At 43.2% G+C, this 18,318-nt stretch overlaps 1 protein-coding gene across 3 annotated transcripts in view; it reads left to right on the plus strand.

Annotated features, from left to right (window-relative positions):
* The window catches only part of CCDC15 (coiled-coil domain containing 15), a gene marked incomplete at its 5' end in the record, with an annotated part of 496,241 nt that extends 489,018 nt beyond the window's left edge, over positions 1 to 7,223 (plus strand). For all 3 annotated transcript variants that reach the window (XM_044081199.1, XM_044081200.1, XM_044081201.1), the window contains 1 exon segment: positions 6,287 to 7,223. In XM_044081199.1, coding sequence (XP_043937134.1) covers positions 6,287 to 6,405 — 119 coding nt within the window.
* Positions 7,224 to 18,318: the final 11,095 nt, after the last annotated feature.

Below are 18,318 nucleotides of genomic sequence, written 5' to 3' on the forward strand. Positions count from 1 at the left end.
GTTGTTCTCTGTTGCTTGTGACCTTTTTTTTCACTGGACATATCTGAAAAGATGGTCAGGATTTAAAAGATGCCAGTGCGGACAGAAGATGTCTGTCACAGACACCATAGCTCCTGTGTCTACTGTCTTGGCCCTCTCCATCTTCAGGAGGACTGCTCCATATGTCACTCCTTTAGTGGAAGGGTCATGACAGATAGGCGCAGGAAGCTTATGGACAGGGGTCTTCCGAAGCCTGCCTTTCAGGAGGCTTTAGGTAAGTCAGACCAGACTTCTAAATCTTCGAAGGAGTCGAAGACTTTGGAGCCTACGTCATCGGCTCCGAGTTCTTCTTTTAAAGTTCGTTCACCGGTTCCACAGACTTCGGGGCCGAGTATCGAGCTAGTGTCTGTCACCGAGCCTCGAGTCTTGGAACCGGTGATGGAACTGCCACCTCCGGCTCTTTTGAGTTCGGCACCGTCCTCGATTCCTTCGACGCGGTCTTCCAGGCCCCTCTCCGACACCGACGTAGATCGTGTGGTGCAGAAGTTGATGGAGAACACGGCCCTGTCCAAACTCATTGCAGTCTCCTCTCAGTTGGTGTCGAGACTCGAAGGCCTTCCCTTGTCTCCATCTGATCCTCCTCCGAGGCCTACTCAGCCCTCGGAGCCAGGAGACGCTGATCTCTTGATAGTAGAGCCCTTGGTGCCGGAACCGTCTCTTTCTCAGTCGGCACCGTTGACCTCGACTCCGTCAGAACCTCTCCCGGACTCGCGGAGCCGATGATCTATCCTTGGTTCCGGGACCGAGAGTCGAACCGATGTTTCGGTGCCGACTCTCCCTCTCGGCGCCTCAGCACGGATCACCTCGGCTCTGTCCTCGGGGTCGGTGCCCTTGGCTTTCGCGTCAGAGATACCTCCGCGTTCTTCGGAACCGGGGGATTCCTCGGCTAGGGTTCCAGGGGCCTTCGACCTTATGAGGAAGGTTTTGTCTTCCCAGACTACGTCAGCAGAAGCAACGTCTCCCTCCCATAAAGGCCCGTTGTCCTCTTCTGCACCTACGGCTACTCAAAAGCGTCGAGCACCAGTGTCTCAGCTGCTCCCAGAGGGAGCCCCCTCTTCCCACCCCGATGACGTCCCGAGGAAAAGATTGTGCAAGAGGAGGCACTTGGATTCTCCACAAGAGTCCTTAACATCAGACACTGACTTAGATGAGTCAGAAGGGTCCCCAAAATCACCCTCGGAGGATGTCTCCTTCTCTGACATCCTGGAGATCCTAAAACAGAGAGGTGATTGGCAAGCCCTACCCCCTTCTGAGGATGAGTCAGTTTTGCTGAAGGCATTCGCTGCTCGCCCTTCTTCCTTCTGGATCACTCTGCCCTTCGACGAGTTAATGGATTTGATTGCTCAAAGGGCGTGGGAGACACCTGACACAGTGGAGCCAGTTCCCAGAAAGCCTAATAAGTATATTACGGCCCCTCAGGATAAGGCATACCTCACAAAGGGAGTTCCAGTGGACGCTATGGTGGTGGCAGCTGCCACTAAAAAGGAGATGTCTGAATCTTCCTCGTCTGTCCATCCGCCTAACAGATATTCTAGGACCATGGACAGGTATGGGAAGCGCATTTTCAGTTCAGCGACTTTTTCCATGCGATCGCTGAACTATTTGACGCATTTCACACGTTTACAAGAGGGATCTAGTCAAAGAGTTGGGAGATACCCTCCAGGGTACTACAGATGCTGCTGTCGCAGATAAGGTTACAGCACAGCTCAATACCCTTACATCTATTGTAAACTCGTCCATGAGGCTCATCTCGTATGCAGCCGAAGGGTCGAGTAGGGCTGCGGCTTCAGCGATTGCTCTCCGTAGACAATCCTGGATGCGCCTATGCTCCTTTGCGGAAGCCTTCAAGTCTTTTTTTACTAACGCCCCTTTTGATGGTGCCACTCTCTTTGGCCCCAAAGTAAAGGAGACCCTTACCTGGTGTGAGCAAGAGGGAAAGACTCTGTCTGCTGTCGGAGTCCATTTTTCCACCCCATCCAGACCGTACCCCAAAGGGCAACGAGGTGGAAAAATTTGGTTTCGTAAACCCCAGGCTTCTTTCCTGGACACACAGGGTGATGCCCCCTCCAGAGGCAGAGGGGGGGGGGGCAGAAGTGGAAGACGTCACCCTGGCGGCAGAGGGGGTCCGCAAAACCAAGGCGACAGGGATACGGTCCCTGGGAAGCCTTTCCAGCACTCCTGAAGGGAGGCCCGACTGTCCTGCTCTGGAGGCAGTCGGGGGGTCGCTTAGCTTTATACCCTCAGGCCTGGCAAAGTCTTACCTCAGACAGATGGGTAAAAAGCATTATTACCAGAGGTTACAAAATTCCATTTCTATTTCCCCCGTTACCACAGAAAAGATTCCCAGATGTACCGCCCCATCTGCGAGAACCTGCAGCTATAGAAATTTCAAAGCTGCTAGAAAAAAGAGTCATCCAACCAGTCCCAGCGGACCAAAGAGGATTCGGAACTTACTCAAGGTTCTTTTTAGTTCCAAAAAAGACAGGGGACTGGAGGCCAATTCTGGACCTAAGCAAGCTCAATACCTTTGTGAAGAAAGAAAAGTTCCGGATGGTCACGCTTCAATCGATCTTCCATTCTTACAGAAGGATGACTGGATGTGCTCAATGGATCTCAAGGACGCATACTACCACATCAAAATGGCCAGAGCGTCCAGAGATCACCTGCGCTTCCGGCTGGGAGCCAGTCACTTTCAGTTTCGGGCCCTGCCCTTTGGTCTAACCTCAGCCCCCAGGGTTTTCACCAAATGCATGGCAGTGGTAGTGTCTCACTTGAGACGCCTAGGATTCCGGGTGTTTCCGTATCTGGACGACTGGCTCCTTACTGCCACCACCGAGCATCGACTGATACAGGCCAGGGACTACACACTCGACCTTTGTGTTCAACTCGGAATTTCGATAAATTTCGAAAAATCTGCCTTACAGCCATCACAGCATATCTCATTCATAGGGGCAGATTTGGATACCCGTTACTTGCTTCTAAGACTTCCCCCAGAAAGAATAGCCTCCCTACAAAATCACATATCTCTACTTCTGTTGTCCAAGAAATCCCCGGCCAAACTGGTTCTAAAAGTCTTGGGACTCATGTCAGCTTCCCTCATTGCAATTCCCTTGGGAAGACTACACATGAGAGTTCTTCAATGGCTGCTGTTCGCACAATGGTCGTTCCAACAGTTACCGCTGACACACGAAATTCACATCACAAACACCTGCAAAACACACCTGTCTTGGTGGTTACAGAATTGCAATCTCATCGGCGGCCGACCGTTTGTGCTACCCACACCAACAGCTACAGTGACCACGGACGCTTCCCTGATAGGGTGGGGGGGCATCTTTCAGGGACAGACAGTCCAAGGTGAATGGACCAATCTAGAGTACAACCTGCACATCAATGTTCTGGAGATGAGGGCAGTGTTTCTAGCGTTGCAACACTTTTCCTCCCTTCTACCTCCAGGGACCATTGCAGTTCAAACGGACAACATGTCCGTAGTCTGGTACATAAACAAGCAAGGGGGAACCAAATCTTACCAGTTATGCAGAGTGGCCATGAGAATTTGGCAATGGGCAGAGTCCACGGGTCGCTTTCTGATAGTAACGCACATCCTGGGGTTATCCAACGTCATAGCGGACAGGTTGAGCAGAGCCATCCTGTTACCTCACGAGTGGTCCCTCAAACAGACAATAGCAGACGTGATATTCCGCAAGTGGGGCCAGCCTTGCTGCAATCTGTTTGCGTCTCCAATGAACGCCAAATGCAGAAGCTACTTTGCCCTATTACCCCCGCCAGGGGAAGTTCCCAGGGACGCTCTGATTCACGATTGGCCCCCGGGTCTCCTGTATGCCTTTCCCCCTATACCTCTGATACCGAGATTTCTCCAGAAAGCCAAGAATCTGGAAAGGACTGTAATTCTCATTGCCCCATTCTGGCCTCGTCAAATTTGGTTTCCCTTTCTTCAAGCACACCAAATACGGGAGCCCTGGATCCTGGATCTGGAGCCAGACCTACTGACCCATTCGTCAGGAGCTCCCCACCCGTCGCTCCTGTCCCTCAGATTAGCAGCTTGGCTGCTCCGCTTCCCTTCTTAGCCAGGTCTGATCTTCTTTCTCCTGCGGTTCAGAACATTCTAGTAGCCTCTCATAAAGCTTCCACTACAAAAATTTACACTAGTAAGTGGAAGCGTTTTGTATTCTGGGCAACTGCACAACATGTAGATCCCTTAATAGCCCCACTAAACAAAGTTTTAGAGTTCCTATCCATGCTATTTCACCAAGGAGCTTCTACTGCCACCTTGAGGGTTCAGTTGGCTGCTATTTCCAACTTTCATGTAGGGGAGAATGGAGCGCCTATTATGACTCATAGGCTTTGTAAAGCCTTTCTAAAAGGATCCTTTCATCTTAGACCACCAGTCAGGTTTCCTACAGCTCCGTGGAATCTAAACCTCCTCTTATCCCAGCTAATGCTACCACCTTTTGAGCCAGCCTCTTCCTGTTCCTTAAAGTTCTTGTCCTGGAAAACTCTCTTTCTAGTAGCTATCACTTCAGCCAGATGAGTGTCAGAACTTCAAGCTCTTTCCATTAAACACCCATATTTAATTTTTCACCCGGATAGGGTATCCTTACGCACCAACCCTTCTTTTCTTCCCAAGGTTTGTTCAGTCAACAACATTAATCAATCCATTGAACTCCCCACATTTTTCAAAAACCATTCCAATAAGCTGGAATATATGTTGCACAAGTTGGATGTTCATAGACAACTCAGATTCTATCTGGATAGAACAAAAGATCACAGAAAAGCAGACCAACTCTTTATAGCCTTTGCAGACAACAAAAAGGGCATGGCAGTGGCGAAGCGTACTCTCTCCAAATGGCTATCTGATTGTATTACCTTTGTTTATACTGCTACTGATCAAAGTTTGCCCACCAAACCAAAAGAACATTCTACTAGATCAGTCTCCACATCTCTAGCTCATGCGGCCCGCCTACCTTTGGATACTATTTGTGCGGCCGCCACTTGGTCTAAACCACATACGTTCATCACTCATTACAAAGTGGATAGGATTTCCAGGGACAGGGCAACCTTTGGTTCCACTGTGCTCAGGAACGTTCTTCCGTGAGTCTCTCAGGGTCACGGAGCTAGGGACGCTACCCAGGTGTAAGAACAAATGGCGAGATTGAACACTCTCACATAAAGAAGTTATGTCCTTACCATAACGTTCCATGTGGAGTGTTCATCTCGCCTTTGTTCGTACATTCCCACCCTCCCACCCTCAGGTCAGGAAGAACGTCCGGTTTAGAGGTCTGGTTTGGTTCTCCCGCTGCTGATTTCTCTTTGTTGTGCTGCTGGTTTCAGTTACGCCCTTGTATGTATGCATGTATGTTTACATTATTGTTGCTGGATCTGGTATTGTTTGCAAACTAGATCTGAGGTAAGGGCAGAGGGAATTGTGGGAGATAGGTTGGTCTCGGGCTTCTTCTCGATGCAGAGCTTTGCTAAGCGGCCGACTCGGAGCCGAGGATCGGCTCCAAACCCAGGTGTAAGAACAAAGGCGAGAAGAACACTCCACATGGAACGTTATGGTAAGGACATAACTTCTTTTTATCCACTTGTACACCCAACAAGGGAATACCCCCCCCATTCACAGATAAGCTGATAATGTGAGTACTTACAGGTGCTCCTCAGTGGATGATAATTACCTAGTTCTAGACTCACCAATGGGAGTCCTCCTCACAGATTGGTTAATATGGTGGGTGCGTACAGGTGCTCATTAGTAGGTGATAGTTGCCCAGTTCTAGATGTACTAAAAGAGGAACCCTCACTGATCAGGTGTTACAATCAGCACATATTTGTAGTGACTTCTTACAAGCTATTAAAAAAAAAAGTGGTGGAATCTCATCTGTAGTCCTTGTTTGAGTATGACAAACCTAAGCATGCAGTCCAGTGCTTTTAAGGGATGTGATGCTGCTTGAGATAACATGAACACACTAAAGCAAAACTGTGCTAGTGTTTATGAACTGTCTGCCACTTCTGGAAGAATGACTTCAGTGGAGTACTTTGCAAGATAAATTATTTACTGACCTGTTTCACTGATTTAATTTGTTTACCCTGATTTATATGATCAGCAGTGAGTGCATGTTTTTCTCCCTTTTATAATTTAGAATGTTGGTTGCATGTTTCTCATATTCTAGTTCAAAACTGAATGATTGTATTGCTAAAGGCATCTAACAGATCCTCTCCTTACTTCATAAAGCATATGCTCGAGCACTGCAGTCTGTGCTGTCATCTTGTGACTTGGGAGATGGGACCACTAATGCTCCATTCTCCACGAGAAGAATTACTTCCACACATACAGCCTCACCAAGGAAGTAGCTCAGAAGAGACAAGAAATGGAAAACAAAAATGACTATTAAATATCATTTGACTACAAGAAGTAATCATGAATGATCAGCAAACTGGGAATCTTCAGAGTTTGATCATTGTGTTCTCTGCTCCAGTTTTGCCATTTCATATATGTGATTTTAATTGATCTTCTGCTTTAAAAGAATTGCCTGAAGCTTTCAGATTTCATTGTAACATGTGTTCCTGTATTCCTAGTTGTGATGGAGTGTATTTTGCATATTCAGTAAGGGCTTCCATTAAACTACTGCTGTCTCTAAGCAAATCGCCAAGAATTTCATATAACAGCAGCATTCTGTTCTTTTATTTTTATGAAGTCTGATGGAAAGTTCCAGCTTCAAAATATTTTCAGATCACAGTTTCTGTCCTCAGCAGTTCACTAAACATGCTGTCTTGTAGTGACAATTTATTTCAAGTGGAATTATTTTATTACTTCTTTACAAGTGATTTCCTAGCTTTTTCAGCAGTATTGTACAAATTATGACAGAAGGACTATTGTATGCAGAACTTTTGAAAGTTTAAGAATTCCTAAACTTTGGGGGAGGTGTTGAGTTCACTAGTAATAAGACTTACTCCCCCAGTCTGTTGTGAACTGATTCAGTGTTACTGCTTGCAGCAGACCTGTAGTATAAGATTGAAAAAATCTGAACAGTTTATAAACTGAAGTGTTTTGCACAGAACAAATATTAATTTTTAATATTTGTAAAAATGTTGTATTTCAATACAAAAAGCAAGAAGTTTTTGGAGTGTATAATATCTTATTTAACTAATAAATTGTTAACATGTTTAAATTTGTTAAGGTGGTTCTGAACTTAAGAACATAAAATCTTGTGTGGTATTTGATTTATTATTTATTCTTACCTGGTTAATGAGTTGTTCCACAAAGGGACACTTTTCTGATGTGACCTAAGCCTGAGGCATAAATGAAGTATGATTTTACCCAGTTAAGAAGATTGCACGTTATTTACTATCAGATTATATCTTTCAGAGAAAACATTACCCTAAATGCAAAAAAAAAAACCTGAATGAATGTAGACATTCCTGGATTTTGTAAACACAAACTCCCTGGACCAGATAGTCAGTACACCAGCCAGGGGTGCAACCATGCTGTATCTGATCCTCACTAATATGGAAGAGTGCTGCACACATCTTACTGTGATGTCTTCCCTGGTAACGTCAGAACACAAAATGGTCTCCTTTGAAGTAAAAATAAAACCTGAACCCACAGCTAAACCTGGAATATTCAGGAACTATTAAGGCTATAACCTCCTGCTATTAAGAGAGAACCTGGCAAAATTGCAAGCCCCCATAAACCCTGAGAACACTGCTGCCTATGCAGAGCTGTTCACAGAAAGCCTGTACAAGCATGTTAATAGCTTCACAGAGGCAGTTGTACCCACCAGGAAGAAGTACAAAACTAACTCAAAAAAACAAGCCACCCTAGTAGAATCACAAAATCATTAGACTGTATAACAGGAGGAAGAAAATCATGGCAAACATTAGGAGGTGCAGCACCCAGCAGGATAAAAGCACTCTCATCAAACTAAATAAACAACTCAGACGACAAAGTCTACCAAAGCCAAATTTGAGGTATGTTTGGCCTTCCAGGCCAAGGACAACCACAAAACATTGTTTAGCTATGTCCGCAACCTCAAAGACAATACACAATTGTATGTAGAGCTCATTGTAAATTAGGCCACCTATACTGAGCCAGAAGACATAGCAAACCTCTTGGCTGATAAACTCAGCTCCAAATTTACCCCCCCCCCAACCTTCCCTCAGGAAATATCAAATATAACTCCCCCTACTATCACTAGGGAACAGGTCCTTAATGCTCTCTATCAGACCAAGAACACTGCATCAGTGGGCCCAGACAATATCCCATGATACCTTCTAAGTAGCATGAAACATGACCTCTTAGGGGCTCTGGAATTACTGTTTAACTGTAGCCTTCAAATAGGTTTCATGGCTCATGAATGGAGAAAGGCAACAGTCATCCCTCTGCACAAAGGTGGATCTTCTACAGACCCATAAGTTTCACTAGTCTTGTATGGAAAGAATTATCATGGAGATGATCAATAGAGATGTAGTAAACCTCCAGACACTGGACCCCAACCCAGTTTAGTTTCATCAAGAGCAGATCATGCCTACTCAAACCTGGTGGACTTTGAGAAGGTTACCAAAGCAATGGATGAGGGCAAAATCCTTCACACTGCCTACCTTGACCTGCCCAAAGCATTTGATACAATTCCCCACTTGGGCATTGTTGGCAAACCCAAGAGGTTAGGCACAAACCCGTATGTCACGTGGTGGATAGCCAACTGGTTCACAGACAGGATCCAAGAAGTCAAAATTGGAGAGTCCATCTCCACAAAGAGGCCAGTCTCAAGTGGAGTCCCTCAGGGATCAGTCCTTGGACCGCTCCTTTTTGGCATTTACTACTTAGGATGTCAAGGCTAATGTCAGTGGTCTCTGGCTGACTAAATTTGCAAATGATTGCAAATTAGGAGCTGTAATTGAATATCACACTGGCGCAAATGTTCTCCAGGAGGGGCTGACACAGACAAACAACTGGTGTCAGAGTCATGAACTAAAGCTAAATGTCAAGATATGCATAATAGTATCCTTTGGGAAGTCATCCATCCCCGGTAAGTATCATATTGACAACACACCCCTTAGAGTTGACCTAGTAGTCAGATAGTAATGTAGTCTTTGAGCATCATGTGTCTATAGGGGTGAAGAAACCATTCTATGTTGCAAAACTTGTAAACAAAGGTATGGCATCCAAGTCCAAGGTAGTTATTGTTCCACTGTATTTGGCATTCATCAGACCTCTCATTCAGTACAATGCCCCCTTTGGTATGTACCTAATCAGGCATGTACAACAGTTGGAATGACCACAGAGGTTCCTCATTAAAAGAGTGCAGGACGTAAGTAAAATGTCCTATGCAGACCGCCTCAAGGCCATATCCCTGTATTCTGTCTTGTACAGACTTTTGAGGGGAGATCTATGGCTGGGATACAGGGTATTGTCAGACCCCACACTGATGGACATGCTGCATATCCACAAAACAAACAGCACCAGAATTACCCGTTCTAAAGACTTACCTTGCCTATGATGTAAATATGACCTGCTGGAGAGAGATCCCAGAGACTACCACGTCTATGGAACAGGATTCCCATCCATGTGAAGCAGAGTTTCTTCCTAACCCAATTAAAGTGAACTTGGACAATTGGATCGGAAACTGGAAATTCATTCCTGGTTTGGCACCTATGTCTCTAACGGACACTGGTAACCTGTAAATGGTTAATCTCCCAGGTCCTTGCTTACACTTGTCAAGGGTATCAGAACTTGTCAGAGATTTGGGATGCCTGGCTAGGCTTAAAAAGGTCCTTGTGCTCGTTAGCCTAGTAAACATGTATGAACCTATAGAGAGGGTTGTGACCTGTTCATTTGCTTGAGGACAAAATAAACAAGTATTAATAGCCTAGATGTACAGATATATCTATTTCTTAAATCACTTGCACCATGCACTTCTGTTTAGAAAGAAATGTGTCGGTGACCAAAAGAAAATAGTATGGTGGCATTGTGTATAGTTATGGTCAAGATCCAAGTGATGGGTCCCATGGGAGGAGGATGCGCACACATTAATTCTGAAGCTCATTTTGATTTACTTATGCTTTGTCGGTCTTTAGCTTTATAGGTAATGTATAAGTGGAGACATGCCTGGTAAGCTGATTAACCATTTAAGGACAATAGTTTATATACAGGACCAAGATGTACAGTGACAAGGTCATTGTTTTCTAAATGCAGACCACAATTCAGTGCTGTTTACTCTGAAGCAAACAGCAAAAATGTACAGACCCTAATTTATATTTCTGGAGGCTAAGAAGCATTGTTTGTGAGTAACAGCAAATAATTGTCAGCATGTACTCTAGTGTGCTCTAGCTCTTCTAAAAGGACTTTTATTACTCAGTTTCGTTTTCACCTCACTCTGCAGAAATTTATATTTTCAGTCTGATTTAGATTTAATAGATGAATGTGATCTCGAGATATTTAAAAACTGTGGGATCTAACATCGGAAACTCTCCTTAATGGGTGAACACTTAGATTCAGCTGCTCACTCCCAGTCACAGTTTGGCACTCTCTTCACAGAAGCTGCTGCATTTGGGGCATGTATGTCTGGTATCTGCGCATGATGTGATGTCACATGCTGGCCTTTTTTAAATCCAATATGGCCCTGAGCCCTCCATTTCTTTTCTGTCAGTTGTATAGTCTGAATTGTATTCCCAACATAGATCAGTAAGAATTTCCCACAATTGGTCCTTATAAGTAGATCTGCAGAGTGTACCTTTGGCCATCTAAGTACCTGTGAAGATCTGTTTTTAGCATTACCTTTATTTCCACAGGGCACATCATAGTGTAAAGCACTGCCATATATATTTGCTAAATGTTCAAACCTGCCATTTGCAGAATCCTGAGGAAGGAACCACTGGCCTACACTACTGGGAGGAGCACAGCAGTAATTTCCTCATGCCAGTATTAATCATATGATCAGCTGTGCAGCTTTTGGCATTAGCCGAAGCACCCTTTCAAGGCCTGAGACTCCTAGGCTGCAAGCTAACCCTTCTGGAGGTAAAGCCATTGCCTGTAAAACCACCTAGTTCTTGCAGGTGCTCAGCTTTTGCATTACTATCAAGGACTTGATCCTCCAGACATTTTTCATTCATTTAGGTGGATGATGAGGGGCCCAGCAAAGATAAATGTTCTGTTGCCCATCCAATAGTCACTCACACCTGGTTGGTGACCAGACTGGATCCAGGAAATTGTAACTAGACTCTTCCAGCCTTAGGACATGGACTACTCAAGACCAAAGACTTGACCTAGCATGGTCTGTCAAGTCCAGGCCAAGAGAGTTTACTAGGGCATATTATGCTAGAGCCAGTAATTCAAGGCCTAAATGTCAAGTGTTTGATGGAAACTTAAAGCTGGATGAACAAATGCACATTTAGGGAATATTGCTTGATGTTATCAGGCCCACTTGAGGCCTTTCTTGCTTGTATGCCTCCATTGTCAGGAGTGCTCCCTAGTGCAAGTTCCCTGCCACCCCATCTTCCAGTACATATTGAGGTGGTTAACATCTAATCTGACTGTTGTGCAGAGTCTGAGGATCCAGAGAATATGACATGGTCATACTTCACGTGGGAGTGAATTTTTTCTGACAAGTAAAACCCTGAGGAACATGCACGGAGACATGTCTAAACTTCAATACATGCTACAGATTCAGGAAAACACTGGAATCTGTTCACTTAAAATTATGCCTAGATGCAAAGAAAAGATGGTTTTCAGTTACTGGTGTCATTCCAGGAAAATCCAGTATGTGATTACATGCTCAACAGTTCTCCTTGCTTCAATAAGGATGGCCTGAGGTTGCACCTCTTGTTCCAAGTCTTCTACATACTGACCAAAACCATTGCTGCTCCCCAGTGTCCATTTGATGGAGATTCCAATGTAACTAACATATCAGTCTCAAAGCTGGGTCACTAAGATGATTCTGATCAGTTCCAGAAGCCTGCACAATAAATTGCCAAATCCTGGAGACTGTCTGCATTTGGAAGTATCCAAGTCTGTGAAATTACTGAGGCTTTGTTTAAATATAAAGAGAGCATACCCTGTATACCTGGGTTTTGTGATTTCCATGTCTTCAGGCATGATGGTAACTGTGATGGAGTCTCTATTTCTCAAGGAAAATATAAGCAATAGGCAGATCACCTGGGACTCGCATACTGAACTCACTAAACTACAGATCACTCTAGACCTGATTAATTATCAACTGACAACTTGCTACAAAACACCTTTTTCTCTGATGACTACATAAGATTATTCAGTGTTATATATGATCTCCCTGTTAAGAGAAACCTCATTATTTTGGGTGTCTTTCGCATCCCATCAGTGAACATAGGGACACCTATACCTCCAATACAGGATATGTCCAGACTTTCTTGAATTGAGGAGAATCACCTTAATTTGATCCAAATATGGGACTAACATCTTTTCTTTGCATCTAGGAATTGTTTAATAAACAAAAACTCCCTCGACCAGTTGGTAAACAAACCAGCTAGATGACACAGCATTTTTGACCCAGTTCTTACAAATATCGCTGTCTCTTGCTCTTCTCTACTGTCTCCTTCCCCAGTGAACTCTGATCACAAACTTATGACCTTCTTTAAAATCCCATAGGTCTCCACAGCAAAACCCACTGTATTCAAAGACTATAAGCATTCCAACCTCAACCTACTTCATGATGAAACATCAAAATTCACTTATGGCTATAACACCCTTGACCCTGATACAGCAGCAAACTTCACTGAGAAATTCTATACCCATTTAGAAAACTGCATAGAGCTAGCATTTCATACCAGAACCTAGTATCATTGGAAATTCAACAATACACCTCCTGGTGGTCCACTCCCAGAAATCAACTCTACAACCAAAAAAAATCTCTTAACATTATATAGCACATATCTAACCGGAAATTTGCAGAAGTATTACAGAAATACTGAAAACCACTATCAAGTTCACTAAAGGGACCCATGATCTCAGGCTGGTCTCTGAAGCCAAAGATAATTATAAATATTTCTTTAACTGTATTATAAGACTAAGACACTATCTTACATTGCTCTGAACTTATTCAAAATAACTGCTGCTGTTATCACTGTCAGTTTTTACCTCATAGGTATATATATCCAAGCTGTGAAAAACCTGAATCCCATACTTCCCCAGTTCTCTAATGACCTTTTACTTTAGGTGCTAACAAAGACCAAAGGTACTCCTTTATGGCACCGGACAGTGTATGTGGTTAATTAATAGTGTTAAGCATCCCTTTACAGACTCGCTCCTTAAATTGTTTGGCTACTGGTTTTGTCCCCAATGAATGGCACTGCAGTCATGATGCCTCTCCATAAGACTGACTTTACAAATGACCCAGATAATTGCATACCTCACAAACTTAAAAGTCTTATCTGCAAAGCCATGGAAGGTATTATAACTGACCTCATTACTACAATAGCCGGTATCTTGTTTGACTTGACCCCCAATGGTTTTTGTCTGTGTGACAGATTCTGCTACTGAATCTAGTAAAGTTTTTTTAAAAGAGTTAGTGTGTATGTGCAGTGACCATGCAGTGCACATGTGGTGCATCTTGACCTGGCCAAGGCCTTCCACACCTTTCCCAGTAATAACATTGCACAGAAGCTAAATGAATTAAAATTATGTGGTAAGATGGATAGCAGGAGCCTCATAAGTGACTAGAGGTGTCCATCACGGCTTAGTACTATGATCTGTCTTTTCTGACCTTTACTTCTCAGATCTCCAAGCAAAGAGCCAAGACCTCTAGCTAACAAACTTTGCACCCTCTTGACACTCAAATCCTCCAGCATAAATTGTCCTTGGTAAACTATGGGTGCACTGAAAATGGCCTCAAGCTAAGTGCTAAAAACTGCAGTCACTTTTGGCAGACAATCCCTCCTACCGTCATACTAGTCAGGGACCTGGGAACTGTGGTTGATAATTCCCTCTGTTTTGACTATCGTGGCACTGGTTTTTAGAAAATCCATTAATTTAGCACAATTAATGGAAAGAGGTATTTCTTCAAGGCCTAAAAAGGTAATCACGACTGTGTACTAAGCACTGATCAACCCAGTAATCGAGTACAGTGCCCCCCCAATTGGGATATAGCTCACTAAGCATGTCAAATGATTAGACAGACCCCAAAAGTTTACAAGCAAAAAGATTACATGCCTTTAATCCCTGAGGTATCAAGAAAGGCTGGAAGCTCTATTCCTTTAATCAATGTCTTGCAGGATTTTGAGGGAAGAACTCTGTCTCACTTAGCATTCAGTTAAGATAACTGGTTGTCTTAGACCTCCTGTATCTAAGTCCAATGGCTCCACCAGTATTGGAACCAAGAACGTAAATATTCATGAATAGATTAAATACAATGGAGGGACAAGTTTATAAATCATCACCTTTCAAACCTGTGGAATAGACTCGTCCATGTTTAAGTGGTGTAACTCACTGTCTTCCTTTAAATATACCTTGGATTACTGGATGGGTGCTCACAAATTTACTCCAGAATAGACTGGTATGGCCTCTTATAGAATGGAGGTGTGTCCTGAAGGAGAGTACTGGCAAGGCATAAATGATCATAAGACTAAATTGCCTTGGAGTAACTATGAAATCTTGGGAGGGGGAGATATTTCGCCAAGTTTGCCCAAGGTTGGAGGACCATCAGCAGGGGTCATTGGGATCAAGACTTGTTTGGGTTCAGCTGAGTCTTAGGGTTCTTACATTATCCCCAGTAAAAAAAATTGCCAAGCTAGCAAATTCACTCAGCAGAATTTCTGGGACCAATCCAGACTACTGCTGAATGGGCCATAGAAGCTGTCCCTCATTTGGAACAGAACTAGGTTCAGCTCCACTCTCTTCCTTATTAAGGGGAGCAACATTTTCCTTACCATCCTGGACCTGTTCAGCTTCAAGCATCATATCTGATTCTTAACTGCAGGGGTTCTGGTTCATGTCACTTACCATGATGGGCACCTTCTGGTACATTGAGGTCCACACGAGATTGTGATTCACTCTGGGTGGACATCACTTTAGTACAACTGTTGCAATCTAAGCTCTCTTCAGGACCCACAGTGTTTATCAGATCTACTAAGTGTCAGCTCCTGGATTGAAACTGATGGCAATAAAGCAGGAAAAAGACCTGGAAGCATTAAATACACTTGGACTGGGCCATCAGGAGCAGAGGGAACATGCAGTGATTACAGCAAACAAAATGCAGGAATCTACCCTCAGAGAATAGATCCCAGAAGCAAAAAAGAAAAGCTTCCCTCTACCATACACACTGGCATATAGCTGCTCCGAACTTGCAAGATTGCCTCTTCAACCTAGTCTCGAAAACCATTGGTTTCCTTGTCTTTCTGCGTAAAATTATCTCTGTTCTTCTAAGTGGATTTGCAGATAGCAAAAATATTTTTTTAGTGTAGATAATTTGAGTGCCACTAGAAAATGAATTTGAAAAATAGATCTTGCAAATGACTGGCTCTTTGAAGGCATATGACTTTTGCACTCCCCGGGGTTCCAGAAGAATTCAAACAGCTTTAATTTACTTTCACACTTTGTGTCAGTACAGCTCTCCATTATCACCACACACACACACACACAGGAACATAGCTGCTCAGAGATTGCAAGATTGCCCCTTCAACCCAGTCTCGAAATTCGCCAGTTCCCCATCTTTCTGTTTAAAATTGTCTTTGTTCTGCAAGGTGGATTTGCAGCTGGCAGAATATTTTACAGTGCAGACAGTACACAAGTTTGCCATTAGGTAAACTGCTAAAATCATCTGTGCCATTGAACTTGCAGCCAGTGCTACTTCTAAAGAAAACATACACTTCATATGTTAATATACTTCAAGCTTGTTAAAGCCATTTTACGTTAAAACATATGGCTTTCTTCCCCATGAATATCTTGCCCCAGCTTTATTGTTGTATGGCTTTCTTACCCATGAGCAACTTTTTATTAAACTCTCTCTGCTCCACGGTTCTGTTGAGTAACTTACATTACTTTAGCAAAACTACTCACTGCTTTTTAAACCTATCCTTACCTCCATTGTCACTGATTTTTCTTGGGCTAATACCCCCACCTGTGAGGGGTTCTAACCTGCTCCATTCACCCCACTATGCTCTGGCTCACTATGCTCCCTTACCCCTACCCACAGATCCTACCTACCTCCTCCTTATGTAAATTTATACAGAAGATATCCCCCCCTCCTTTTCTTAATATTCTCATCAATCCCCGTTTCTCTCATTATCCAGTAGTATTTATCCAAACCCTTTACAATCTTATGTCACCTGACCTCCACACTTATTTCTTCTCTATTTCTTCACTTAATATGCTCTTCTTTGTTGTTCTAACTTTATAATCTATACTTTTTCTCCTTTGCCCTCTTGTACAATATTCACTTCTTCGTTCTCAGTAAGTCCTTCATATTACTTTTCCTTTCATAAATACTGACAGAAAACATAATACTGACAAATCTTTTATTATATACATCATTCTCCTGATGTGATATTTTCTTTAATTCACAATTTCTCCCTACCACACCACAGTATATTCCACATTTCTCTGACTATTAAAAGCTTAACCTTTCTCTGTCTCCATAATAAGGGACCACCCTGTCTGAAATCTTCCCAGCCACTTTAACATCTTCTACTTTTCATCTAAAATCTTCCCTTAACTACTCCATAGTCCTCATTATCTACCATGTTATCATTTTCAGTATTCATGTCTCTACTGTTCATTTTAGGTCTCCTTACTACTTACCATGGTACTCTCAGACTTTATTCACTCTCGCACAGTACCAGCTATCCTACCTATACTCAGGCTAAATACTCCTTCATAATTATTTCCTCAAAATATATTTAATATCCAACCTATTCACCTTTTCAAATACAAAACATCTAAGCATTCAGTTCACTTTGACATAACCTGGAAAAAAATTCATAAACTAAAACTAACTAATCCCAGTCCTCTTCTCTAAAATCAGTCTTTGTGGTGACATCCATCCCAACCCCGGCTCATCAGCCGTATCCATTCCACCATCCTCTGCCATCAACTATACAATACCAATACAGCTTTTCCTTGCTTCCGTTAACATTTATAGTATTGTAAACAGTTACAGAACTACAAGCATGGTTTCTTCAATACTCGCCAGATATTGCTGTCATTACTGATGTAATGCCCATGCCCTGGCCCAGCAATTAAGGAGCTTCAATCCTCACCACTAAACCAGTGAGGGGAGTCTCATAGGAGGAAAGAATAAATACACACAGTAAAGTGCAATTTCCCTTAAGAGCACACAGAGATCATAGTCAGTCCGGGGCTGGTCGCTCCCTTGCTCTCCAGGTCCCCAATAAGACTCCCCAGTGGCACAGCCCATAGGGTCCATATTTCAGCCTAGTGGGCAAGCTAAAACCTCCAGCACCCTCTCTGTCCAACCAGTGCTTCATGTCCCTGCCCAAGTAGCTGACACACACACACTTTAAGAGTTTATACAACCACGCAGACACTCCTGTGGAAGGCTAGCACAGGTTCTCCAGCTGTGCCCCTTTCTCCCAGACTATACGGTAGTACCAGCTGCCACCACCCACTAATATTTATCAGCTACTCAAAGGCCCTTAATAGGTTGTCCAATTATTACTGTGCAATATTATCCAATTGGTAGTATAGCCCAGGGGTAAAGCTATTAGTGGCTTTGTACAACTTTACCAAAGGCATGCAAGTACTCTAAAGAGCTTAAATTATCTCTACAAAAAACAGCCACAGTTGAAAGGGTTTAAAATATTTAATAAGCTTCATCAGATACATACAAAAGGGAAAGTGTCATTTAAATACAAAAACATTAGTGACATCACAGCCTGTTAATTTTAAAAATATACATACATATAAAATTCATATGTTATGTAACTTAAATTTAAAAGTACTTAATATTATATAGCATTAGTCCTACCGGAACAATGCTCTTAATTTCAATAAACACATGATAGAAGTGGTATCGTTCAATCCAGGAAAAACAGAAGCATTTAGTTTCAGTTGCCACAACAATTCCTTCTCTTCCAAATGCAAGGAGATAGGTCCCCCCTCCCATTGTCATGAACCTTTTCTATTAGTGAAAATCTAAATTTGTGCTCTGGGAAGGCTAATACATGTCTAGCCAAAGCATTAGTTGGATTAAGTTTGGCTATGGCATGTACATGTTCATAAATTCTGCTTTTAATGGCTCTATCAGTCTTCCCAATATAATAGGAGGGGCATTGATTACA

Source organism: Protopterus annectens, chromosome 8.part0, assembly GCF_019279795.1.
Source record: "Protopterus annectens isolate FY-2018-M chromosome 8.part0, PAN1.0, whole genome shotgun sequence".
NCBI classification, from domain to species: Eukaryota; Metazoa; Chordata; order Ceratodontiformes; family Protopteridae; genus Protopterus; species Protopterus annectens.